This window comes from Daucus carota, chromosome 3 (genome assembly GCF_001625215.2).
Source record: "Daucus carota subsp. sativus chromosome 3, DH1 v3.0, whole genome shotgun sequence".
Classification (NCBI taxonomy): domain Eukaryota; kingdom Viridiplantae; phylum Streptophyta; class Magnoliopsida; order Apiales; family Apiaceae; genus Daucus; species Daucus carota.
In genome coordinates, this window is record NC_030383.2 from 15,408,556 (window position 1) to 15,435,749 (window position 27,194).

General features: G+C 36.6%; 1 protein-coding gene and 1 long non-coding RNA gene across 7 annotated transcripts in view; one reads left to right on the forward strand and one right to left on the reverse strand.

Annotated features, from left to right (window-relative positions):
- Positions 1 to 27,194, forward strand: part of LOC108210889 (uncharacterized) — a 37,589-nt gene that overhangs the window by 6,113 nt on the left and 4,282 nt on the right. The window lies entirely within an intron of this gene.
- On the reverse strand, positions 1,037 to 26,850 carry LOC108210887 (uncharacterized). Of its 2 annotated transcripts, XM_064090735.1 has the most exons (11): positions 24,711 to 26,850; positions 24,469 to 24,612; positions 23,418 to 23,493; positions 22,632 to 22,690; positions 3,334 to 3,776; positions 2,926 to 3,085; positions 2,715 to 2,807; positions 2,521 to 2,640; positions 1,982 to 2,452; positions 1,436 to 1,690; positions 1,037 to 1,355 (listed from the first exon to the last, which is right to left on the reverse strand). In XM_064090735.1, the coding sequence occupies exons 9-11, from the start codon at positions 2,066 to 2,068 to the stop codon at positions 1,089 to 1,091; spliced, it is 609 nt and encodes a 202-aa protein (XP_063946805.1). In that variant the 5' UTR covers positions 2,069 to 2,452; positions 2,521 to 2,640; positions 2,715 to 2,807; positions 2,926 to 3,085; positions 3,334 to 3,776; positions 22,632 to 22,690; positions 23,418 to 23,493; positions 24,469 to 24,612; positions 24,711 to 26,850; the 3' UTR covers positions 1,037 to 1,088. The 2 variants fall into 2 exon arrangements, 1 of the variants encoding a protein (XP_063946805.1); XR_010290533.1 differs by lacking the exon at positions 1,037 to 1,355.

The following is a 27,194-nucleotide window of genomic DNA, read 5'->3' on the forward strand; positions in this document are numbered from 1 at the left end:
GTACACATTTCTAGTCAAAAGTCTAAACGATAATATCATCCTAGCAACTACATAATGGATTGAATATAATCAAGCGTCTCCAAACGAACAACATCAAGTTCCTCCATCGTGTAAGACCTGCGGCTCTTACAGGCCCACTGCACATATGCGAATTAAAATTAATTATATCATTCCAATACTCTGACAAACTTATATTGAAACAAAGCTCACACTATTATTCTTTAACTCACTGTATACCTTCTCCAAAAGCTTCATATCCGTGTCCTCAATTATATCCTTCATGTACCGCATGACAGCGTACCCGCATTCCATGCCACCTGGTTGTTTAGGGCATCCCTATTCCAACAATTTGTTGACAATTAATTAAGACATAAAGAGTAATAATTAGTCAATAATAGTCACAAAATGGAAAAATGAACTACATCGTGACTAAATACTAACCACAAGTTTTTTGATTTTAGGATTCTTGTTTACCCGTCCCTCCTGAGCATTATAAGACCTCACTGCTCTGTAGAAGTTAATTGACAAATATAATGTCAAAACCCAAAAAATCAGTAATTACAATCAATGGATTATTAAATTCTTTACCGCTTTAGTGCCTTCTCTAGTTGCTCAGGATGTGGATAATGTGGCAATGAATTGAGGAGATAAATTTCGGATTCCCAGATCACTATCAAAATCCAATGTGAACTGTTTTTATTAAGTCAAAGTAGGAATTAAAAAAATTGCACATGATGAGGTTCAAAAATTGCACATGCAAGTACCGAGCTTCCCTATCCGGACACTTGCAATTAAAAATAAGGCACATAACAAAAAGAGAGATTGAGAGTCATACCTGTAATTAAAAGGCAAGAAGTTCATCTGAAGAACTCCATCTTTCAGCCTTTGTACGACATAAGCTTCAAATTCATCATTCAGATTATATGCTGATGGATGAAGATATGAAAATGAGGTTGATAGATCTCTACCCGGGGTATCCCGAAACATGGAATACAAATACCTTAAAATTCAAATAAAAAATTTATTCTCCGTAAATATCACTACAAATAAAAATGAGACAACAAGAAGAGAAGAATTAAAAAAACAGCTTACGTCATATATGTTGATATGACCGCCTGCCCAATCATTTTAAACTCTAACAGTGAAAGCACACTCTCATCGAGTAGATAAATAGTTCTTTCGATTCCAAAGATATCAACATCACATGGAACTGGTATCGAGTTTCCACTTTCTTTCATCACTGTTTTTGCAAATTTGTACAACACCCTAAAGCGAGGAGGCACATCCTCCTTCGGCTTCACCGAATTAAAAAGCGCATGCACTCTCTGCACCTCACTTTGCGGTTTTTTCTTTTTCTGTAAAGAAATATTTAGGCATAAAGTTTTTTTCACTTTAGTGCAATTGAACAGAAAAAAGGGAAAGCATTGGGACATACCTCAGAACAAGTAGCTCCGGTGAAAATGATCATGTCCTTTGGCCATGCTAAATGAGAGCCAATAGCTTGGTGGACGGTTTCTATCTCACCAACTATCGGTACAGGAACCAGGGCATCGTCCTTGATGCTTCCGTCCACCGCGACACGAACAAATCCGGGTTGTAGATGCCTCATTTCATCTCCCTCTTCAAAAGCAACACCAAAAGCAACTTTATTATCAATGCTGTCCACTGCCATCTCACATTTGCGCGGACCCTGGATAAATAAAGTACAAATCTATATTATTAATGCATCCGGTTGACGGTCAGTTAGAAGATAAAGCAGTAAACTTTAATGTTTTCTCAACCTATATTAATTAAAATGTCACATATTCTTGAAAATTAGACATGGCAAAATGGATTTAAAACTACAAAACTAGACCATAGAGTTATAATATACATCTATTTCAATTTGATTTCTCAAGTATGAAAAAACCAGATAAAGCAGATTATAATATACATCACTATGCATTCCATGGAGTAATTAAATTATAGAGTTTACGTTTACCTTCTGTTCTGGTGGAGGTGGAGGAGGGTCAATAGCAAAACAATTTTCATCCTGTTTGGCATCATCTACCATCAATTCATCCACCATTAGTTTCTTTGCAATTTCTTTTTTTTTTCTTCACATTCTTCTGTTGTTCCTGTTCTTCTTCTTTTTCCCCTGGACAGCTTGCTTTGTCGGACAATATTGGTGAATGAATATTGCTCGCAGCAATCAAAGCTCTCAACTCTGCAATTTGTATCTCTAAATCCTTTGTTTTTTGCTCGAACTCCTCTTTCATCTTCTCATCATGGGCCAACAACTCCTCTTTGGTAATCCGTTTCCTTTTCTGTTTCGGCAAATCAAAAAACAAGGTTGGTGGTATGAAGCTCCCAACCCCGCGAAATGCTCTGGAGTTTCTAACACAGTGGTAAGCACATCATTAGTTCCTTGCGGCTTGAATTCACCCTTTCTTTGCTTTTCCAATAAGTCATCCTGTCAAAAAAAAGAAACAAATCAGATGTGGATTTAGAAATGAAATAAGGAAAAAATAGAAGGCTTACAATTTTTTGATGTAACTTGGCTAACTTTGGGTCAATCATGCCATGCTTTGGCACGCGAGCTTTTTTCCCCAAAATTGCCCTGTCCGGTACTTCATCTGGTTCCAACCTCCCTTCACGTATCTATTACAAAAATTAAGACACATTTAATAAATAGTCATGAAGAAGTAAAGATTACATAAAAATGGAACTCTTACCTCTTCTTCTTGCAACCCGATATATCCCTTTCTTGACCCTTGGTGTGGGTATTTCCGATTCCCCACAGTATTACTATACTTTTCATTTGTTTTCTGTATACATTTGAATGCATGATAATAAATTAAAACAGGTCATACAATTTTTAAGTGCATAAACATTCAACAAATAAAAACAGATTTAATGTAACGTATCGTCTCCAAGCCTTCTTACCAACGAATGCATATTGCTTTGGTGGCTTCGATAACTTCTTCTTCTGTCCAATATAAGGGAGCACATGTTCGGCAGTTAATTTAGCTTTAAAATTTCTCCATTTTGCACCTGCTGATTGAAGAATTCTTTTCTGACTTTCTGGAGTCACTTCGAACGTATCCTGAAGGGCATACAAGTCAACGACATAAGGAATATGGAATTTTAATTATCCTGAATAGGAAATTGAATTTAGGTGAGTCTCAAATCCTAAACTACCACAGCTGAAATTTAAGCAAGGAATAGCATAAAAAGAAATAACTGAACTATATTAATCTAATTTATTATTTTAAATTTTTTACTGATTAATTAAATTTTAAAAAGAAATTTAAGCAAGGAATAGGATAAAAAGAAATCACTTAATTGACGTACCTGAAGATCATTCCATAACTTCTCTTTTAATTTAGGGTCCACCTTTGGCCAAGACGGAATGTCAATCGGCACCGTTGTCCTTGCTAGCATTCCTAGATAGGACTGCAGTTTGTGCCTGCCATCTCCAACTGGAAGTCCAACTTGATTAAACCGTACTTTGAAATTTTCTCCTCGCGCTTTCTTTATCACCACTTTGTGCATAGCACAAACACTTCGCGTTCCTCCAGATGTCCTTGTTTTGGTTGACTGTGTACTTGTTTCTGTGGGTTGTGGAGCTGTCTGCTGCGGAGAGGCAACATCTGCAGGAGGAATGGAGGCAGTCTCTAGCTCAGGTGCTGATTCTTCCACTTGTGGGGGGTCAGTTTTTTGCTTCTCATCTTCCACTCTGTCCATGACTTGTTCAGACTATTTTTTAGTTATTTTCCCCTTTTTTGCCATTCAATCTGCAGTAAAAACGATAAATTAAAACAAAATTGAAATAGTAATAAATGATAAAGAATAGTGAATGTACATGCATTGGATATTAAGCACAATAAACGTAATTTACAAGTCCATTATTTATCTGCTAACTGTTTAACATATACTTAGACATTTATGTATAAAAACAATAACAAACAGAGACTGTGCTATTGCAAAACAATTAAAACAAACGATTTCAGACTTAATATATAACTGATTTATTACATGCAGAAACGACAACAGAATTAATTCCCAGATATATTTAATCTAACAATAATTCTTATCAAGAACCCACATATATTATCTAATAAATACCTGGTGTTTTTATTATTATATGTACATATAGTAAATATTATTCTTGATTGCTAATATTAATCCTTGGATATCTTTTTCAGCCAAATTCCCTCGCCATCTTCCCTTTGATTTCCAACAGCAGTCTCATCGTCATCGTCTTCAGCACCAACATCAACTATGGGGATTTTAGAGCAGAAGAGGGGATTTTCTAAGATTGTGTCTCTAAGATCGTCATCATTGTAGATCTCATGGTAGTCTCTTGTTGAGGTTAACACGACTGACCAACTAGAATCAATGGGATCTTCGACATAAGAAACTTGTTTCACCTGATCAACAGACACATATTTGTCATTCCTGTGACCTTGTCGACTAAGGTCCACAAGTGTGAAGCCAAGTTCATCAACTTTGACGCCTTTGTCACAATCTGCCCATTTGCACAAGAATAGTGGGGCTTTAAACGAGTGGTAATCCAGTTCCCATATTTCTTCAATTCTCCCATAAAATGTTATATCACACTCTATGGGATTTAAATCCTTAGCACTAGAAATTTGGACTGTTCTAGCAACTAAAGAGACTCCACTATTTTGGACAACCCTTGCATCGTCTCGTTCCTTTGTGAAGTATCGAACCCCGTCAACAAGATAACCATCATAAGTCAAAACACAGTAAATGATGGTTTGCCTGCCAACCACCTTATCGTTTCTGAAACACCTTGGCCATTCTCATTTAATTCAGTAGCAACCCTATTTTGAAACCAATCAGCGAATAACCTGTTATGCTCTCCAATCATCCACTGAATACTCTTTTTTTTCCCCGCATAAATTCTTTCCAACAAATCCTTTATGCATCCTTCGAAAATGCATCATTTCAGTTAGAAACTAAAAGAATGCTCACAAGAAGATGAATTGACAAAAGATAAAGTTAATTGACTTACTTAATATACGGAAACACTTCACTGTTGTTTAAAAGAACATGTAAGTGCGCCTCATCTCGTTCTTTTTCTTCAACAGATCTTAGTGTTGCAACCGATAAAGAACCGGAAAGCTTGCTTTGGTCCTTCGGAAGACCGGCAGTTGTGCAACTCTTTCTACAAAATTCTGCACAGAATTCTACAGATTCTTCTTTCAAATATGTTTCGGCTATACAAGCTTCCGGAAAATAACGGTTTCGGACATAACTTTTGAAAGGCATATGTTTAGCCTATTTGTAATTAAAGAGGTACCAACTCAACTCTGATAAGAAAGCAAGGTAAATAGCAAGTACTGTTGAAGGAATCCGTACGAAGAACGTCAAGTGATTTATTGAAATTATATGTCTGAAGAATTTCAGGATGCTGCTGCACACCACTGGAAGAAGTTCATTAATATGTTCAAGCCTCAGTGTACAAATAATCTTTTGTAGCACGTCCAGAAGTCCAGAAGGTATAAAGTTTTAATACTTTATTTATTCAGAAGATTCCATACTATTGTTACTAATAAAGAAGAACTACGAAGACAAAGAATCAACGAACAAGCCACGTCTCAAATGTTTATTTGATAAAGAATATTTAATTCAGCAAGATACAGATGAACGAGACAGTACATTTGTGTGTCAGCTACTCAGATTAAGTGTTCTGCATCAACTATAAGTGGCCGTTCAATCAAGACGAAGATCTACAACGTTTAAACATGTCTGGAGTCCCTGCTGCTTGAGGAAAAGAATTATATAAATATTTCTTTAATCACTTCACTTATCAAAATAATTAAATTTGTTGTATAATTTATTTATTAAATTGATTCACCTTCGAATTAATTTAATTTATGAATTTATAAGATTAATATAATTAATTGAGTGATTATTGAATATTTATTTAATTAAAAACAATTGTTTTATGCATTATAGCAGTCGGTATGACATTATTCTATAATGTCATACCGTGTCTCCCATCATGGCTTTCCTCCCATGTCTTAAAAATGTCATTCTGATAAGCTTTTCATGGTTTATTCAGTAGATATGACTTTCTGATAGAAAGTCATACCGTTTACATGCTTCTGACATTCGTTGGTATGACTTAAGAAAGTCATACCGTGTCAGTCAGTATGACATTCTTAATATGTGTGTATGACTTGTGTTGTATGACTTAGAATGTCATACCCTTTGATGCTCTATGTCTTATTAAGTCATACCTCTTGATTCCTTATGACTTTGGCTAGTTAAGTCATGTCAAATGACCCTTGAAGGCCAAGGAAATAATGTCATACCGTTTGTATCAGTATGACATTCCTTTAATATGTCATTCCTTCCCTCCTTTTGGCATGGCTTTTCTTTGTAATGTCATTCCTAAGCTAGAAAGTCATTTCTTTCAATATCATACCTAGTTCCAAGTGTTTTGCCTATATATATGGCTTCACCTCTCCATTTCTAAGTTGTTCAAGCATTGTAAAAGCTTTCAAGTTGTTTGTAACTTGCTATTGTTATATCCATAATTTTCTGTGCTTTGATCACTCGGTTGTTTTAATCACTAAACTAGAATACATCTTGTCAAATTTATTCTACGAACTTTAGTGGACATTAAAACGAACCTTATTAATTATATAACGACTTAAAACATTGTTATATTAATTAATTAAAATCTTATTAACAAGTTTAATTCAAATCAGATTATTCCACCACGATTTTTAGTGACGATTGTATTCAACCCCTCCTTCTACAATCGTTTCAAGACCTAACAATTGGTATCAGAGCGGTTGATACCATTTTTCCGTATCAGATCCTGTACACACTCTATAACGTCCAAATATTTTTTATTCGAATTAATTTTATTCCAAAAATCTGATTTAAAATATTTTTCTTTCAAAAATCCAAATCTCATCCAAACACTATTCACTTCAAATCCTTAAACATGAGTACACAAAAGATCAGTAGCATTAAAATCCCACCGTTCAGCAAGGAACACTTTGGCCTATGAAAGAGGCATATGTTGTTATTCCTCCGCACCGCCAACTGAAAATATATCGGGATATTAAACAAGGGTGTTTCTATTCCGATGAAAGTCATATTAGCACACGAAGAAGATGGTGTGTTAATAGGGCATTAGACTATTCCGAAAGAACTTCATGAGTACACAGATGAAGAGGGTGAACAGATGAACTTAGATGACGCTCTTCAACTGATTTTGGTGGAATCTCTAGATCCAGTAATGTACAATGCTGTTGTTAATTGTACGAACGCCAAGCAAATCTGGGATACGTTAGAGATTATCAATGAAGGCTCAGATGAAGTCAGAGAAAACAAGAAAGAGATACTGATGGCTCAGTGTGAACAGTTTGGTTCCAATCCCGGAGAAGGGATTTCAGAAGTGTTTATCAAACTTAATAATAATCTGATTAATAATCTAAATCTAAATGGGAAATACTACGACAAGAAAGAGGTCAACATAAAATTTCTCTTAACACTTCCTGAACATCTGGAACACAGAATCACTGCCATCAGGGAAAGCAGAGATCTGAATGAGATATCTCTGGAGAGACTCTATGGAGTGTTGAAAACTTATGAACTTGAACAAGTTCAAAGTAAACAGAGATATGGCTGGGGTAAAACACTGAACCATTCGAGAGCTCTAGTTGTTGAGTCACTTGTACTGGAAGAAAAGAAGGATGTTGTTGTTCCTTCTAAGACTACTCATGAATTTGTTGTACCTGAGATGGGTCAGACTGCTTCTTCCAGTGGTGACGAAGAGTTCTATACAATGGAAGAGCTAGAACAATTAGAAGATCAATCTCTATCACTGTTTGCCAAGAAGTTTGGAAACATGAGATTCAGGAAGAACCCCTCCTACAAGTACAAACCTACAGTCAACAGGTTTCAAAAAGGAGGTTACTCATATTCTACGAGCAAAGGAGGATACAAGACTGGGATGGTGGATAGAAGCAAGTTCAAATGCTTTAACTGTGGTGAACCAGGACACTTTGCAACTGAATGCAAACAGCCCAAGGTTCAAGGAAAGAGAAAAGATTCCTACGACGAGCTGAAGCAGAAGTATGATGCACTAGTGAGAAAGCATCAGGGTACTTCTGGAAGTTAAAGTTTTAAAAGCAAGTCCTATCTGGCAGAAGGGAAAAGCTGGGATGATACAAATAGTGATAAAGAGGAGCAGCTAGGGAATGTTGCTCTTATGGCTAATGCTGGATCATCTTCACCTCATCCTGCTGGAAGCTTTCAGGTAGATCCTACATGCCCTAAACTTTTTATGCAATTAGGACTTGAAAGAGATGATGCTATTAAAAAGTTGAAAGCTACCAATCTTAAAATTGATACATTAGTCTTAGATATTCATGCTTATAAAATGAATGAGATGAACGTATTAAAACCTAAAATTGAACAACTGACTATGGATTTAGGATTACAAGTTGCCAAAGTCAAAGTTCTAGAGAAAGGTGAGATTGCTTTAAGACTTCAGCTAGACGAAGAGAAAGTGAAATGTAAAGCCTTTAAGGATGCCTCCACTATAGTCAAAGAACTTAATAATAAACAAGAGATCAAGAGAACTGTTGGAATAGGTTTTGACTATAACAAATCTGTAGGTAAGGCTAGTAACATTACTCAATTTAAGAAGAGTGCTGAGGAGAGAGGAATTCCTTTTGTTTGAAAGATTCCCCTCAACCCCTGTTCAAATCCTCAGAAGCTGAAGCTCTGTTAGAAACTCCTGTTGTCATTAAATATGAACTTAAACAGGAAGACCTTAAAATGAAAGAGAGTAATGAGAAGAGAGATGAGATCCTGACATCACTGAAACCAATCAAAGTGAAAGGCAATGTTTGATTGCCCAAAGCTGGTTTAGGTGTCAACTCTGAGAGAACTAAATTCAACAAGCCTAATAATTTTGTGAATAGTAAGAACAAGAACAATAGATGTCATTCTACTGAGAACTTTAAATCTGTTAACAAGGTTAGAGTAGATACTATTGATGTTCCGACTACTGTGACTGATATTTCTGTTGTTCCTGTTTTTGATGCATGTCATAAATGTTGTGGTGTTGATAATTGCATGACCTGTGCTTTCAATATGATGTCTGCTTATTTTAGAAATTTGCATGCTAAAAATGAAAACACATCTCCTAGACAACACACAAACAATAAGCATGCTAGATCAAAGACTGCTAGTCCTCCTCGTGTTAGGAAGGAGACTTATGTTCCAAAGCCTAAATCCAAGGTTTATAAGGCTGTTGTTAAAGAAGTAAGTTCAGTCAAATCAGAACCAAGTATCAGTCCAAAAGGCTCTGTTGTATTACCTGATAGAAATCAATTCTTTAAGTTTGCTGGACCCAATCAAGTGTGGGTCCCAAAGAAGGTTTAATCAAGTTGTCTTTTGCAGGGTGCCAGTGGAATTGTACGAGTTACTTGGGTGCTTGACAGTGGAGCGTCAATGCACATGACTGGCAATAGATCCCTGCTGGAAGACATAAGAGAAGGAGCTAGCCCAACAGTCAGTTTTGCTGATAATAGCAAAGGTCGTACTGTGGGATATGGCAAGTACAAAATTGGAAGGATCATCATAGAAGATATTGCTATAGTTGAAGGACTTCAACATAATCTCCTGAGTGTCAGTCAGTTCTGTGACAAGGGATATTATGTTCATTTTGAAAAAGAGATATGTATCATTAAACATATCAAGGATAAGCGTCCTTCGCTATGTGGCATAAGGAAAGGCAATATATTCATAGCTGATTTGTCTTCAGGACCAGGAAACGAAGTTCACTGTTTCTACGCCAAAGCGTCTGCTGAAGATAGTTGGTTATGGCATAAGAAGCTCTCACATCTCAATTTCAAAACCATGAACTCTCTAGTCAAGAGAGATCTAGTGAGAGGTTTGCCTTCCTTGGAATTCTCAACTGACGATCTCTATGAAGCTTGTCAGAAAGGAAAAGCGAAGAGAGCATCTCACAAAGGCAAGACCATCAATACCATTACAAGTCCACTTCACTTACTACATATGGATTTGTTTGGCCCCGTGAATGTTGCATCAATTGATGAAGGAAGATATGCCTTGGTTATTATGGATGACTTCTCGAAATTTACTTGGGTTTACTTCCTGCTTCTAAGGATGAAACCCCGATGACAGTGATTGATCATATTAAGTCAGTTGAATTGGATAAAGGTGTGCCAGTGAAAGCTGTAAGGTCAGATAATGGCACTGAATTCAAGAATCAAACTCTAATCAACTATTACTCTGAAAAGGGAATTAGAAGGCAATATTCAGCACCAAGGACTCCACAGCAGAATGGAGTCGTCGAAAGAAAGAATCGTACACTGATTGAAGCTGCAAGGACTATGATTGCTGAATCAAAGCTTCCACTGTACTTTTGGGCTGAAGCTGTGTCTACTGCCTGCTATACCCAGAATAGAACTTTGATCAACAAGGATCATATGAAAACTCCATTTCATTTGTATAACAACAAGAAACCATATGTCAAACATCTTCATGTCTTTGGAGCTAAGTGTTATGTTCTCAAGGATGGAGAAGATAACTTGAACAAGTTTGAGCCAAAGGCATCTGAAGCAATTTTTGTTGGTTATACAAATAATGCTTATAGAGTTTTTGTAATTGATACTCTGTCAGTGAAAGTTAGTGTCAATGTAACATTTGATGACACTAAACTACCAAGTTTACAATCTGCTAATGCATCTGAATCTCTGAAGTTTGACAACTATCCAGATTCTGATTCAGATGATGATGTGCCACCTGAGGTTGCAACAGGTGATGACAACAATGATAATGATCCAGGCAATGGTGGAGGAAATGGCAATAGTGCTGGAGATTCCACTGATGCTAGTGGTGGATCATCAAGTCAACCTGGCAACAGCTCAGGGGGAGCTGGTGGATCAACTAGTCATACACATCAGCCTAATGATAATACTGCTGAATCATCAAGGACACAACTTCCAAGGGAAAGGATTTGGAGCAGAGATCATCCCTTTGATCTGATTATTGGTGATCCTGATGTTGGTGTAAGGACTAGAAGTGCTACGTCTAACGAATGTTTATTTTCTGGATTTCTATCTCAACTAGAACCAAAGAAAATAGATGAAGCACTTGCTGATCCTGATTGGGTTCTTGCCATGCAAGAATAACTCAATCAATTTGAGAGACAAGAAGTCTGGGCCCTGGTTCCAAGGCCTAAGGATAAATCTACAATTGGAACTAGATGGGTCTATCGTAACAAATTAGATGGTGATGGCATTGTTGTGAGAAACAAAGCCAGACTGGTTGCAAAAGGTTATTCTCAGGAAGAAGGAATTGATTACGATGAAACCTATGCTCCAGTTTCTCGTCTTGAAGCCATCAGAATATTTCTTGCATTTGCTGCACACTCCAACTTCAAAGTTTATCAAATGGATGTGAAAAGTGCATTTCTGAATGGAAAGCTGGAAGAAGAAGTATATCTGGAACAGCCCCTGGCTTTGAAAATCCAGAGTTTGCTGATTTTGTATACTTCCTATTCAAAGCTGTCTATGGGCTCAAGCAGTCACCAAGGACATGGTATGACACTCTCTCTGAGTTTTTAATTGTAAATAATTTCACTAGAGGTGTCATAGACAAAACTCTCTTTTACAAATTGCATGATAATGATATGATATTTGTTCAAATATATGTTGATGATATTATATTTGGTTCTACTAACGATAACTTGTGCAAGAGATTTGCTAAGTTAATGTAGATTAATTATGAGATGAGTATGATGGGTGAGCTATCCTACTTTCTTGGTCTTCAAGTAAGCCAAAAGGAAGATGGAATCTTCATTTGCCAGTCAAAGTATGTCAGAGATCTTCTAAGGAAGTACAATCTAGAAGACTGTTCACCGGCAAAGACACCCATGGCCACTGCCACTAAGCTTGACCAGGATAAATCTGGTAAGAAAGTTGATATCTCAAGCTATCGAGGTATGATTGGCTCATTACTCTATCTCACTGCTAGTAGACCAGATATTATGTTTCCAATATGTTTGTGTGCTAGGTTTCAGGCTGATCCTAAAGAATCACATCTTATAGCCGTCAAAAGAATCTTTAGATATCTTAAGGGTACACCTGGTTTAGGTATTTGGTACCCTAAGAATACTAGTTTTGACTTAACCGGCTATACAGATTCTGATTATGCAGGTTGCAGGATTGATAGAAAGAGTACGTCTGGAAGCTGTCAATTTCTAGGACGTCGGTTGGTTTCCTGGTACAGCAAGAAGCAACACTCAGTGTCCACTTCTACTGCTGAAGCTGAGTACATAGCTGCTGGCAATTGCTGTGCTCAAATTCTCTGGATCAGGAATCAATTAAATGATTATGGTATTTCTATCGACAAAATTCCAATATTTTGTGACAACACCAGTGCCATAGCCATTTCAAACAATCCAGTGCAACACTCCAGGACCAAGCACATATATATATCAGGTATCATTTTATTCGAGAACATGTCATGAATGGTACCGTGGTGTTACATTTCGTACCCACAACTGATCAAATTGCGGATATCTTCACTAAACCGCTTGATGAATCCACTTTCTCTAAGTTGGTTTGTGAGCTAGGGATGTTAAATATGCCATGATTCTCTTTGTATATATTTTATATGTATTTTATATATTATTATATATTTTTGTGAATTTTTTGTGTAATTATATGTATTTTATTAGATTTTATATAATTGTTTGTAAATTATCTGATAATTTTCTGTGTAATTGTGCATGTTCATATATGTTTCTATAATTCTCTAAGTGCTGCATACTCCCTTGTAATATTCTCCATGCATTTAGATAATTATATGTATTTATTTTGTATTTTTCAAAATTAATTAAGCATAAACATTTGATTTTAAGTTAATTCATTTTAATGAATTAAAGTTAAATTCATAAGTATTTATATTTAATTAAAGTTGAATTTTACAAAATATATGTGTAATATATTATATATTATGTGTATTAGATTTTTGATTAAATGTGCAAAAGGTTTTATTGTTTTTAATTAATCAAAAATTCATAATATCTTATTTTATTTTATTTAAAAATTCTGTTTTTAAGCTCGGTATGACATTTTTAAACAATGTCATACCGGCTGTGAATTGTCTCATACGCTTCTTGTATGCGGCATGACTTTTCTAAGAAAGTCATACCGAGGCCTTATTCTACCCCTTTCAGACTTCGGTATGACATTTCAAAGAAAAGTCATACCTGCGCTCCGAGAATATCATTCTCAGGCGCACGGTATGACTTTTCCTAGGAAAGTCATACCGACCACTTAACAGCCATATGATATATCTTTGGAATCCCATACCTATTTTCATCATCTCCCTCAATACACACATCTCGCACTGTCATTGTTGAGCTCGAGTTTTTCAAGTTTTCGATTAAAAAACTTGCTGGTTACTCTTGTACAAGCTTAATGCTTGCTGGTTACTGTGTTTAATCACGAAATCATCTTGAATTGCTGCCGGATTTTCACCGAGTTTCAAACCTTTTTCGCGAGTTCGAACGAGTCACCAATTTGCACTGAGTTCGAACGATTCTGGACGATTTTAGGCCAGTTCTGTGATTATTTGACTGAGGTTTACCCATTTGAAGTGATTTGTGGTGGATTAAATTCGTTTGTATCAACTGATTTTAAAACCCCCTTGCCTTGACTTCGAGTTTTAGGGTTTGTGAAGCTTATTTGGGGATTTTTGAAGTTATTGGAGCTTAAGACATTGTTTGGGGACTTTGCATTTGCCATTTTAAATTAATTAAATTTTAATTCGATTTTACACATATATAAATTGAATTATTAATTAATTAATTAATTGATATTTGTGAGAAATTTGAGAATTAATATTTTATTTGAAAAATTCTCACTTAATTCAATTTTTAATTTTAAAAATGGCCGGTCGTTTTGTAATTGAGGAGACGAATTTGAATGGATTCTTCGATCCAGAAGCAAGTTTGGCTCGGTTTAGACCGTGGGTCCGTTTTCTGAATAGTCAGTCGCTCGTCAGCACTGCTATTACAGCTCATGCAGAACTCCAGATACAGCCAATTTAGGACTTCTACTCGACACCCCTGAATACTACTTTGTTGGATAATCATCGGATGTCGGGAGAAATACATGGTGGACGTACTATTCATATCAACACTGATGATGTGAATAGAATACTTGGGTTTCCGAGGGAGAATTTTGCTGAACTCCCTACTGAAGATGAACTCACCCAATTCTTCGAGACAATTTTATATCAGGGAGAGATCAATTTGCCTAGAATGTTGAAAGGCAATCTGAAGCCCGAGTGGGACCTTTTTTTCGACACTTTGGCTAAAGTGTTTGCTCCTACCACTCGCAAGAACTTCAATGTCATAACTTCTTTGCTTCAGAATATTGGGTTCAGTATTGTTTATAATCGTCCAATCAATTTTGGTAAGCTTATACTGCAAGCTATTCTTTCCAAGTTGGGACCACTAAGGAACAGATCCGTTGAGCAAAATGCGAAGGTTGCTTGCTTTTATCCAAGATTTATCATGTTATTTCTGAATGATAATATGACTGACGCTGAGAAGGAACACTACTCCAACTCTCCAGTGGCACCAGTTCCTCGTGCCTGCACTAAGTTGATGACACAGCTGGATAATAAGAATAAATTTGCAGCTGTTCCTCTTATCACCACTCCTCACATGCTTCAAATGTTCAATGCTCCTCTGCAGCCATATCAACTTCAAGTGGCTCCTCCTCCTCAACCTCAGCAACAACAGAATCAACAACAGCAACAACAACCGCAAGAACCTCAACCCCTCCAAATCCAACAACCACATCAACAACCTCAACAACTTCAACAACAATCACCCCAACAATCTTAAGAAGCACAATCATCTCACCATTCTTCCAACCAATCATCATATCACTCCCCTACTCATCAACAACAAAATATCCTTTCATTTGAAGATCAACCACAAGAATACATATTCTTCGAAAATCAACCATCTTCATCAAAACCACTACCACACAATCCCAAATCATACCACAAACACAATCTACCTCACAACCTCTCCACTCTGATTCTCCCATCAAGCAGGAGCTGCAGTCCTTTCGTCAGGACCTACAGGTAGCTCAGGTACTTTCTAACTTCTCATCTAATTTTAATGTTGATACGTCAGATTATGGGTGTGATCTTGTGTGTGACCTTGATTTTGTTTTCCAGCCTGCCAGCAATGAACCTGACAACACACAGGTTCATAACCTAGCTAATGATTCACTTCAACCAACTCTCGTTTCTCCAAACACATCAACCAACACTTCAATGCAACCTATTCGTAAAGTTGTAAGGAAACGGAGTACGAGTAGTTTTCTGAGTCAACCCGCAGCTCTGTCTCCCTCAAAGAAGCAAAGGGTGGAAGCCATGGAGACAACTGCAGCCTCATCTTTACCTTCCCAACAAGGTTTAGATTTTGAAATGGCAATAAAACAGGCTCTGGACCCATTCTCTCTACAGGATGAGGCCATTGAAATTGACCGTCCTGCCGCGGTAAGTTGTATAGAGTCAAGCAATGCACTTGCACTCACGCTAGTGCAAGCCCAAACAGATACACAGGTTACTATGTTTACTGAGCGCACAGATTTTCAAAATCAATGTATAATGTATGAAAACTTTGCTGATCACACTTTCTTTTCTGATCAGGCGGAACTTGGCAGCGTGCAAGTTAATCTGCCCTCACAGGCATCCGGAGGACAATTTGTTCCTCCACTACCTTTGCTCCCATCTCAAGGGACATTGGTAGTTTATACATGTACAGCAGGCAGAGTGAATGAACAGAGTGATGTAAGGCAAACACCGAGCGATACACATGCACGAGAGGCTAGTGAAACAGCTCTGAGTGTACGTGAGGTGAGTGCACACACTAATACTGCTCTATTTGAGGAACAAATGGCTAAGTTACGAGCTAAATTAGCCAGAATGATTGCCAAAAATGAGAAACTGAAGGGTGCACAGTTGGTGACCCTAGCAGAGAAAGTAGAGGAAAGGCCATACAGTTCTTACAGGGATGAGCTCAAAGAAGAGATCCATGAGTTAGCTGTTGAAATGCGATCCAATCATGAACTTTACATGGCTAAGTTTGATTCCATCGACAACAAACTTGATCAACTTCTCAGGAACTCAAACAAGTCTGATGATCAACCCTCCGGAGAGGATCCCTCAGCTAAGGGGGAGAATAGAGAAGACAAAGGTGACAGGGATGATAGAGGCAATAGCTCAAATGAAAGCAACAAGGGGAATACCACTTCTGGATCTGCCCCTGACAAAGAATCTGATAAATCAAAAGGCAAAGAACCGTTACATCAGTCCGACAATGTCTTCAACTCTGATAGTTATGATGACTATCTAAATGATATGGATGATGATGACGTCTTCGATGCTACCTATCGTCAAGCAGAAGAAGAAGGTAAATTTAATGAGAGTTATTTGTTTCAGGATGAAGAACCTGTTGATCTAGAGCATGAGGAGAATGTCTGGAAGTTCAAAGCTAAAAATGAAGTTAGGAAGCTTAAGCTTCGAGATTTCCAAAAACTTCTAGAGGACAAGTTGATCACAGATGAGCAAATCAAGATCGAGAAACAGAAAATCTATGATGCTGCGTGCAAGCAGAAGAATCTTGATATTAAAAGGAAAGTCAGAAAAAGCTGGGACATTGCAAAGAGAATATTCAATGGACCTCAAAGGGAACCTTTCAACGACAAAAAGTTCTTATCTCTGATCTATGATCTTCGAGAGGTAAACCCTGACGAGGATGTCTTTATGCATGCCTTTGCTTTGGAATTGAATTATTTGACTGTGGGAGTCAATAACTTGTTAGAAGAATGGGAGCTAATTGTCTATACACAGAGGAATGGTTCTTTCAGACTATCTGTCGAATCTCTGAAATCATTCTCTGTATCTGAGCTCTGGGTGCTTTAGAACAAGGTAAAGTGCAGCTCCAACCTGAACGAACTCCTTCGTGACAAACTGCTGGAATGTGCTGTATTCAACAGTCCTCAGGTTGTCAAGAATCCGTACTGTGTAAAGTTCGTTCACAAGGAGATCTTCATCACTGTCTATCTAAGCAAAGAAGCCTTGCCAAAGTATCCCGCTAAGCAACTTGCTCTTGCCAACACTCTTTTAAGAACCAAGGGCTTCGCTTCTAAAGCTAAGTCTGATGCTGATGATGTGATTCTTGCTTACTGCACTCGAAAGAATGTTGCTCAGTACTTCCGAAATATGAAAAATGTTACAAAATCTCAGCCATCAGACTTCCGTGAAGACCCTGTCGAATTGGAAGTACTTCATCAACTGGCTCTGGCAAGGGAACGAAAGAAGCGTGGTGAATCCACTACATCTGAAGTGCCAACCAGGGAAGAACCATCAACTCCTATCCTTCACAATTCTGATATCTAAGAAGGAGAAGTTGATCTTTAGATTCATTAGGGATTTGTAATATATGTTCAATAAGAACATCCTTTTGTAATCTAATGTAATCTTTTGAATTCTGGTCAATGTTTAATTAAATACCAGAAACTTTTTGCTATCTACAATTCATGTTTAATCCTTTGTCTTATCAGTTAGTTGAGTTATCCTCTCGATAATTTGCATGTTATGTTAACAAACAAATAGGGGGAGATTGAAAGGCATATGTTTAGCCTATTTGTAATTAAAGAGGTACCAACTCAACTCTGATAAGAAAGCAAGGTAAATAGCAAGTACTGTTGAAGGAATCCGTACGAAGAACGTCAAGTGATTTATTGAAATTATATGTCTGAAGAATTTCAGGATGCTGCTGCACACCACTGGAAGAAGTTCATTAATATGTTCAAGCCTCAGTGTACAAATAATCTTTTGTAGCACGTCCAGAAGTCCAGAAGGTATAAAGTTTTAATACTTTATTTATTCAGAAGATTCCATACTATTGTTACTAATGAAGAAGAACTACGAAGACAAAGAATCAACGAACAAGACACATCTCAAATGTTTATTTAATAAACAATTTAATTAAGCTAGATACAGATGAACCAGACAGTACATTTGTGTGTCAGCTACTCAGATTAAGTGTTCTGCATCAACTATAAGTGGCCGTTCAATCAAGACGAAGATCTACAACGTTTAAACATGTCTGGAGTCCCTGCTGCTTGAGGAAAAGAATTATATAAATATTTCTTTAATCACTTCACTTATCAAAATAATTAAATTGGTTGTATAATTTATTTATTAAATTGATTCACCTTCGAATTAATTTAATTAATGAATTTATATAATTAATATAATTAATTTAGTGATTATTGAATATTTATTTAATTAAAAACAATTGTTTTATGCATTATAGCAGTCGGTATGACATTATTCTATAATGTCATACCGTGTCTCCCATCATGGCTTTCCTCCCATGTCTTAAAAATGTCATTCTGATAAGCTTTTCATGGTTTATTCAGTAGATATGACTTTCTGATAGAAAGTCATACCGTTTACATGCTTCTGACATTCGTTGGTATGACTTAAGAAAGTCATACCGTGTCAGTCAGTATGACATTCTTGATATGTGTGTATGACTTGTGTTGTATGACTTAGAATGTCATACCCTTTGATGCTCTATGTCTTATTAAGTCATACCTCTTGATTCCTTATGACTTTGGCTAGTTAAGTCATGCCAAATGACCCTTGAAGGCCAAGAAAATAATGTCATACCGTTTGTATCAGTATGACATACCTTTAATATGTCATTCCTTCCTTCCTTTTGGCATGGCTTTGCTTTGTAATGTCGTTCCTAAGCTAGAAAGTCATTTCTTTCAATGTCATACCTAGTTCCAAGTGTTTTGCCTATATATATATGGCTTCACCTCTTCATTTCTAAGTTGTTCAAGCATTGTAAAAGCTTTCAAGTTGTTTGTAACTTGCTATTGTTATATCCACAGTTTTCTGTGCTTTGATCACTCGGTTGTTTTAATCACTAAACTAGAATACATCCTGTCGAATTTATTCTACGAACTTTAGTGGACATTAAAACGAACCTTATTAATTATATAATGACTTATATAAAACATTGTTATATTAATTAATTAAAATCTGATTAACAAGTTTAATTCAAATCAGATTATTCCGTCGTGATTTTTAGTGACGATTGTATTCAACCCCCCCTTCTACAATCGTTTCAGGACCTAACAATTGGTATCAGAGCGGTTGATACCATTTTTCCGTATCCGATCCTATACACACTCTATAACGTCCAAATATTTTTTATTCGAATTAATTTTATTCCAAAAATTAATTCTGATTTAAAATATTTTTCTTTCAAAAATCCAAATCTCATCCAAACACTATTCACTTCAAATCCTTAAACATGAGTACACAAAAGATCAGTAGCATTAAAATCCCACCGTTCAGCAAGGAACACTTTGGCCTATGGAAGAGGCATATGTTGTTATTCCTCCGCACCACCAACAGAAAATATATCGGGATATTAAACAAGGGTGTTTCTATTCCGATGAAAGTCATATTAGCACACGAAGAAGATGGTGTGTTAATACGGCATCTGACTATTCCGAAAGAACTTCATGAGTACACAGATGAAGAGGGTGAACAGATGAACTTAGATGACGCTCTTCAACTGATTTTGGTGGAATCTCTAGATCCAGTAATGTACAATGCTGTTGTTAATTGTACGAACGCCAAGCAAATCTGGATACGTTAGAGATTATCAATGAAGGCTCAGATGAAGTCAGAGAAAACAAGAAAGAGATACTGATGGCTCAGTATGAACAGTTTGGTTCCAATCCCGGAGAAGGGATTTCAGAAGTGTTTATCAGGCTTAATAATCTGAATCTCAATAGGATTTATCAAGCTTTGATACATCTACAACTTTGCTGCACAAAGTGTTGAAAAAAAATAGAGTCTTATTATGGTAACTCTAACATTTTTCGGGAGTACAGAACGAATTGCTACTGGGAGGAGCTGTTGAAGGAGTATATGGCAGTCATGAGACTTCATACCATATATTTTTAAGTCGGCCATAGATACACAATTTTTGATATTCGATGAATGTCCATATGGCAGCTTCATCGATGAGAGTGATTTCAACACTTTTCTTTTTTCTGCTTTTGTTAGAGTAAAAGAGGAAGGCGGCAGATAAGTTCTTTTTTCACGTGCTTCTGGAGCTAAATCAGGCCTGACCCCCATGTCCATCATATATATCAAGACGAGACGCCTCACTATCCTTGGACTTGAGCTTCAAATTTAGTAACGTCCCAACTAGACTATCACACACATTTTTTTCAATGTGCATAACATCGAGACAGTGACGGACATGATGGAACTTCCTGTATTCTAACTCAAACTTCTTCTTCCAAGCACAGTCCACCTTCTTTGACTTCTTTACTTCCATTCCAAAACTAAAGTTAATTTTTTCCTGTTGCGCTAACACGTCTTGTCCAGAAAGGGGTTGCCTTGGCTGCCTAAACTCTTGTTCACCATTAAAGGCTGTCTTCTTCCTCCGGTATAGATGATGCCTAGGCAAATACCGAAGATGACTTTGATAACATATTTTCCTACTAAAAGGTAAGTATCTAGCTATGGTATCATCACCACATACTGGACAGGCTAAATAACCCTTGTTGACACAGCCAAACAAATTTCCATATGCCGGAAAATCATTTATCATCCACAACAAAATTGCCCTTAAAGTGAATAAAGATTTTGTGTGGTCATCGTATACATTCGGTTCACCTTCATCCCAAAGCTTTTTTAAATCATACACCAACGGTTGTAAGAATACGTCAATGTTGTTACCTGGTTCATGTGGACCGGAAACTAATGTAGTTAACATCATGAACTTCCTTTTCATACATAACCACGGAGGAAGATTAGATGTCACCAATACTACCGGCCAACAAGTATAACGATTGGTTAGACCATTGTTATGCAGGTTGATACCATCGGCTGACAAAGCTAACCGAAGATTTCTTGGCTCATTACCGAAGGTTGGCCACCTGTAATCGACACTCCGCCAAGAAGGTGAGTCAGCAGGATGGCGCATCTGGCCATCCTGAATTCCTCAATAATTCAGTCGTCGAAGGGGATTTAAACATCCGTTTAAATCTCGGAATGATCGAAAAGTACCATGAAACTTTCACCGGAATTTTATGCCTTACTTTGCGATCCTTCCCCACCTTCCAGCGAGATAGATGGCACTTCAGACACTCCGAAGAATTCTGATGTACACCCCTGTAGAGAACACATTCATTGGGACACGCGTGGAATTTTACATACTCGAGGCCTAAATTTGATAAAATTTTCTTAGCTTCGTATGCGTTTACAGGCAAGACGTTATCTTGAGGAAGCAAGGACCCAACTGTAGACAAGAGATCACTGAAGGCGCTATCACTAACCCCAAATCTCGCTTTCCAATTTTGTAATTTCAACACAGAATCAAATTTGGTGTAGTCACTGCCCTCAAATAGAGGTTGTTGAGCATCAACAACAAACCTCTTAAATTCATGCGAGTCCTTATCGTAATCACCACCCCCGAATTACCCAGCAGATTATTGTATGCTGCTTCACAAACCGCAGCAGCTTCTGAAGCAGCAGCCACAGCATCCAATGCAGCTTCAAAAGCGTATTGGAATACATCTACATTCTGCTCCCCTTCATCAGGGGGCAGTGTGCGATCACCACATGACCTAATAGGCTTGGCTCCGTGCCAAATCCAATCGATATACCCAAACCTAAAGCCATTTTCATAGATGTGACCCCTAATTATTTTGACCGGAAATTTCTTGAAATTGACGCATTTGGAGCAGGGGCAAGGTATTTTTTTGGGATTTTCACAATTTTGCTCGGCATAAATTAAAAACTTTTCAACCCCGATTTCATATTTTAACGAATCCCTATCTTTCGAAATCCAATCTTTCTCCATGGATAATCTACTTCCTACCTGATTGTGATTTCAAATGTCCAAAAATTTGTAAGTCTAGCTAGAAGCATACACACACACACACACACACACATTTATTTACACATATAAAATTCCTGGATAATATTTCATCTAGGCAACAAATGTCAATTAAATTTTAGTCAATTAAAGGCAACATATAAATAAAAGAAGATATCAAGATTTTACACAAATAACTATATTTCAGGTTGCACATATAATAGAATATTAAAGTAAACAAGAACTTGTATACAGGACACCATATAAAATGTAGGGCTGATACACCCTATGTACTTCCATTAACAGGCAGTGGTGGATTATGGTTACATTTTATGGGTTAAGTCTTTGTTAAAAGAAAAAAAGTATATAGTTTAAGTAAACAAGAACTTGGATACAGCGAACCATAAACCTTTGATTATCATTTGATTTTGAGTTTTGTTCTCTGCATAGCTTAAAAATTCAAGCAAACAAGAAAAGAAACCAGAAAAGAAACCAATCAAAACAGAACTATACTACAAAAACAATTGGAACCAATCAACCATAACAATTCAAGCAAACAAGAAAAGAAACCACAAAAAACAAGCACTGAAAAGAGCTATAAATCTGATGGACTAACCTGTAAATTAAGGAGAATGAGTCGACTTAGAGAACTTGAGTGCAACTAAGACGGCAGGCCTGAAAAAATAAAAGAAAAGGCAACAATTTTAATCAATAATAATTTTAATCAACAATAATTTTAGTAATCCCTAAACGTTGTTATAACAAGGCAACAATTGGAAGAAAAATAAAATTATTATTGATTAAAATAATAATCCCTAAAGGTTGTTTATAACAAGGCAACAATTGCAAGATTTATATGTTTTTTAACACTTGCTGACACAAGTTATGTCCACTGCAAAGTTTCAAAAGTCCAAAACAAACACATAGGAACTAGTACAAGAGCGTAGTTTAAGTTCAGGTAGAAGTTAAAAGATAAAGTGAAACATATTCTCATATAATACATTCATATTTTTTTATTTACATTGTAACAACCCACTCTGTTAATAAGACAACTTAAAAGGAAGAGCAAATCTCCCATATATGGTAATTGGCTCCCATTCTTTAGCTTGTAGCCTCGTACATTCTCTGAGGTCTCTAATTCGACATTTGAGTACTTATCTTATTGCATTATTCCATCTACTTTTTTACATAATTTAATATTTCCAAGAAGGCTAGCTATTCTATTTTCCCCTGAACTTATAACACACCCCCATCATCCATTACGAGCACAGTTATATTTTCATGAATGTACACTCCAGAACAACTAAACAGAGCATAAAAAAATCAGTATAAGTGATATGACTTCATAACATTCCTAAAAAATTAGAAATTAAAATTAAATAGAGAAGAAAGAGACACATACCAACTGCAACCAGAAACAAGTGAGTCTCTGTGGAGAAGAAAGACGACAGAAATAAGTATGGCACCACAAGTACCAACTGCAACCAGAAGATCATATTTCATCAACCAGTGGCCCAAACTATAATTAACCAAAATTAGATTATAAAATTAAAATAATTAGTGAATTAAACTAGCAGGCTAAAACAAAGTTTTAAAACAGAAGATTAATCACATAAAACATAGAAAACATTAACTTGTAACCACCGAAATCAGCATACAACTCGGAGAAATGCGGCAACTCCTAAAAGAATCTAAAGAACAGAGCAAAACTCAAACATACACAAAAGCTTAAAATCTCAGATTACACCTAACCAAAAATTTAAATAAAAGCTCAGCCCTGACTCGACTCAAAGCTAAACAAAGTAAAGTAAACTACAACAGATTACATGCAGAAGCATAAACGATGTGACTCAGTAACACACAACTCGGCGCCTTGACTCGACTCCGCTAGCAGACTAAAAAGCTCAGCCCAGACTCGACCTAAACTCAGCATTCAACATACGACTAAAACCCTGAATCGAAGCAAAACCCAGGAAGAACAATCAACCTACAAAACTCGATGATTAACAGCAACTCGAGAAAAACACAGCAAAGAAAACGACTCAGTTTAAACCAATAGCGAACTACGACTCAACCAACTCGGTGTTTACTCGGCAAAACAGAGGAAACGACTCAGTAAATGAACACAATTAATCCGAACATCTATGACTCGATGCAACTACTCTACCAGACTAGATGCAAGCAAAACTCGGGCAAAAGATCAACAACTCAGTAATACACATCAGTGTTTGACCCGTAAAGGACAAAACGCAGCACAAATTTACAACCCAGCAACTCAGAACTGATTAACACTACATGAACAAACAGCCAACCCAGACATTTACTCGTTATACTGACTCGCTTACAACTAATTCGGCTAGGAGACTAGAAATATAAAAATTAATTAAAATTTGACATGCAAGAAACAGACCTCCGACCTCCAATTTAAAACCCCCAATTTAAAGCTTATATACCTAATTGAAGCTCTAACCTCCGACCTCTTCAATTGAACTCCGACCTCTTCAATCTCCGAGCTTTTCAACCTTCAACTTCGATTTATTACCTCCGACTTTGATTTATAACCTCCGACTTCGAGCACACGGAGTTGAATTCCAAAACTTGTGAGAACACGTACAGAGCACACAATTAAATAATCAAAGACTCGAGTAATTAAAAAATTAGGGTTTCAAATTGAAACCCCCAATTTAAAGCTTACCTAATTGAAGCTCTAACCTCCGACCTCTTCAATTGAACTCCGACCTCTTCAATCTCTGAGCTTTTCAACCTTCAACTTCGATTTATAACCTCCGGCTTTGATTTATAACCTCCGACTTCGAGCTTAAGCTGGTGAGAACATAGGGCTGGTGAGAACACAGAGCTGGTGAGCTTAAGCTTCGAGAGAGTTTTGATGATGGGGATGGGGTCTTCAGCTTCAGCTTCGAGAGAGTCGCCGACGGGGTAGCTTCGAGAGAGTTACGAGAGAGCTTCGAGTTGTGTGAGCTGAGAGTGTTCTAATTTGTTTTTGTCTTCTTTTGTTTTTGATTTGTTTTTAGATTTTAATTTATTGGTTTTGATTTGTTTTAGAGTTTATTGTTTATTGGGGTAAAGTTGAAAAGAGGGGGGAGATGTTGAAATTTTTTTAAGGCAGATGGAGGGAAACAATTAGGTAGGGAAAAGGGGAGCGCAGGGGAACGCGCGGGCTAATTTTTTTTTTTAACTTAGAAAACAACATCAGTTTCATAAAATAACTGATGTCAAAGTTTCAAATTGACATCGGTTTTGTTAAAAACGATGTAACAAATACTTTTGACATCAGTGTCAATACAAAGTGATGTCTAAAGTGTGATGTCTATTCTCCTTTTTCTATTAGTGTTATCATGTTTAATCATCAAAGTTGCATTCTCTCCAATTTGATCGCATATTAAATTATTTATTACTAACTAAACTTAATACTCGAATTCATCTATGAAATCCTCAAGATTTATATTAAAATCTTTCTTTTTCCAATATTACTCCCACTTTTGTTATTTATTTTACAAACATTTCTAACCAATTATTATTCTCTATTTAAATTCTCCACATTTTATAAGTTACACTTCTCAAAATATTCTTTTTAACTCCATTTTAGTCTTCAAATATTATTAATTAGTTAATCTCATTTCATATTTTTCACCCCAAACTTATTCTTCCACTTCTCACTTTATTACTATTTTCCAAATTTATTGTTCTATTATCAATCTTCTCAAATTTAGCCCCAAAATTAATACTACCTCCGTTTCAAATTAGATGTCCACTTTAAAAAAATCACACAATTTAGGAAATGTTAATGTTCACAAATTAATTTGCATTAAATGATCAAAATATGTGGAGTGAGATTGATCTAGGAAATATAAATAAGAGATATGTGGAGTACAATTGACTTTGGAAATATGATTTTGCATTGAAAATTGAAGTGGACAAATAATTTGAAACAAAAAATTTTCTTCAAGGACATGTAAATTGAAACGGAGGGAGTATTTATTATCCCAAACTCTCATTTCTCAACTTATTATTTTTATTTTAATTACTATCTCAATTATGAAATTACGGTACTGCCCTCATCACCTCCAGTCCATCCTTTCCCCTTATCTCTCCTCTCTCCCTCTTCCTTAACCCATCATCACCGTTGTCGACCGGAAAGATTTCCGGCGGCCTACCACCTTCACCAACAGCTCTCCCTCCTCTCCTCTCTCTCTCTCTCTCTCTCTCTCTCTCTCTCTCCCCCCCCTCTCTCTCTCTCTCTCTCTTGCTCTCCATCTCTCCTTTTCCCCAAAGTCGCTACTGAGGTGGTTTTGACCACCAACACCCACGACGCCATCCGCTTCCCGAGAAGCTCCGTTCACCATTGACGATGATTCCGTAGTTTCCCCACCACCCTGACTACCTACGCACACACTCGATTCATAAACGCCACACACACACCCAACACACCAGTACGCACTCACCCACATACAAACACAAACCCAGTCCCTTTTCCACCAATCAATTCCAACCCATCTCGCAATAACCCAAAGCAACCACCAATTTTTAATGCTTCAATTCATCATTAAGAACCCTATTTAGATATATGCATATAAAATCTCTACTCTCCTCATAAATTTGAAAGAGAATAAGTTTAAGTTAGGTATTTTATATGTATAAAGCCAAAGCAGAGCATAGTGTTTGCTGGTGGGGTCAAGAAAAATGTAACATCAAACTAAATTATACTCCATAAATGGTTAATTTAAGCAAAAGAAGTAATAATACCTTAAAATATGAAGGTATTAATTGAGATTCTGCAAGTTTGATTCTCCTCTCGCCAAATCTCCAATCCTTCCCATTTGTTTTGTTTTGGTAAGGAAGTACTGACCTAATTTCCTTGCTTTTATACTATATTTCCTAATTGCAATTATCAGTTTAATAGCCCTCTAATTATTTCTTAACCACATAATTACTTGGGAACTACTCAAAATACTCGGGCTCCAAGTTTTACAACTTGGGCCCCATGTTCCGTCCCGATAATTGCGGTTTTACTCAGCTCGATTCCTATTTTCTCGTATCGGTTTTTTTTCCTAATAAATACAAATATTTTAATAACTAAATACCAGTATAAAAATAATTAAATATATAGATTATTAATTATAATATTCTCCTGACTAATTCCAAATTAATAAAATAATAA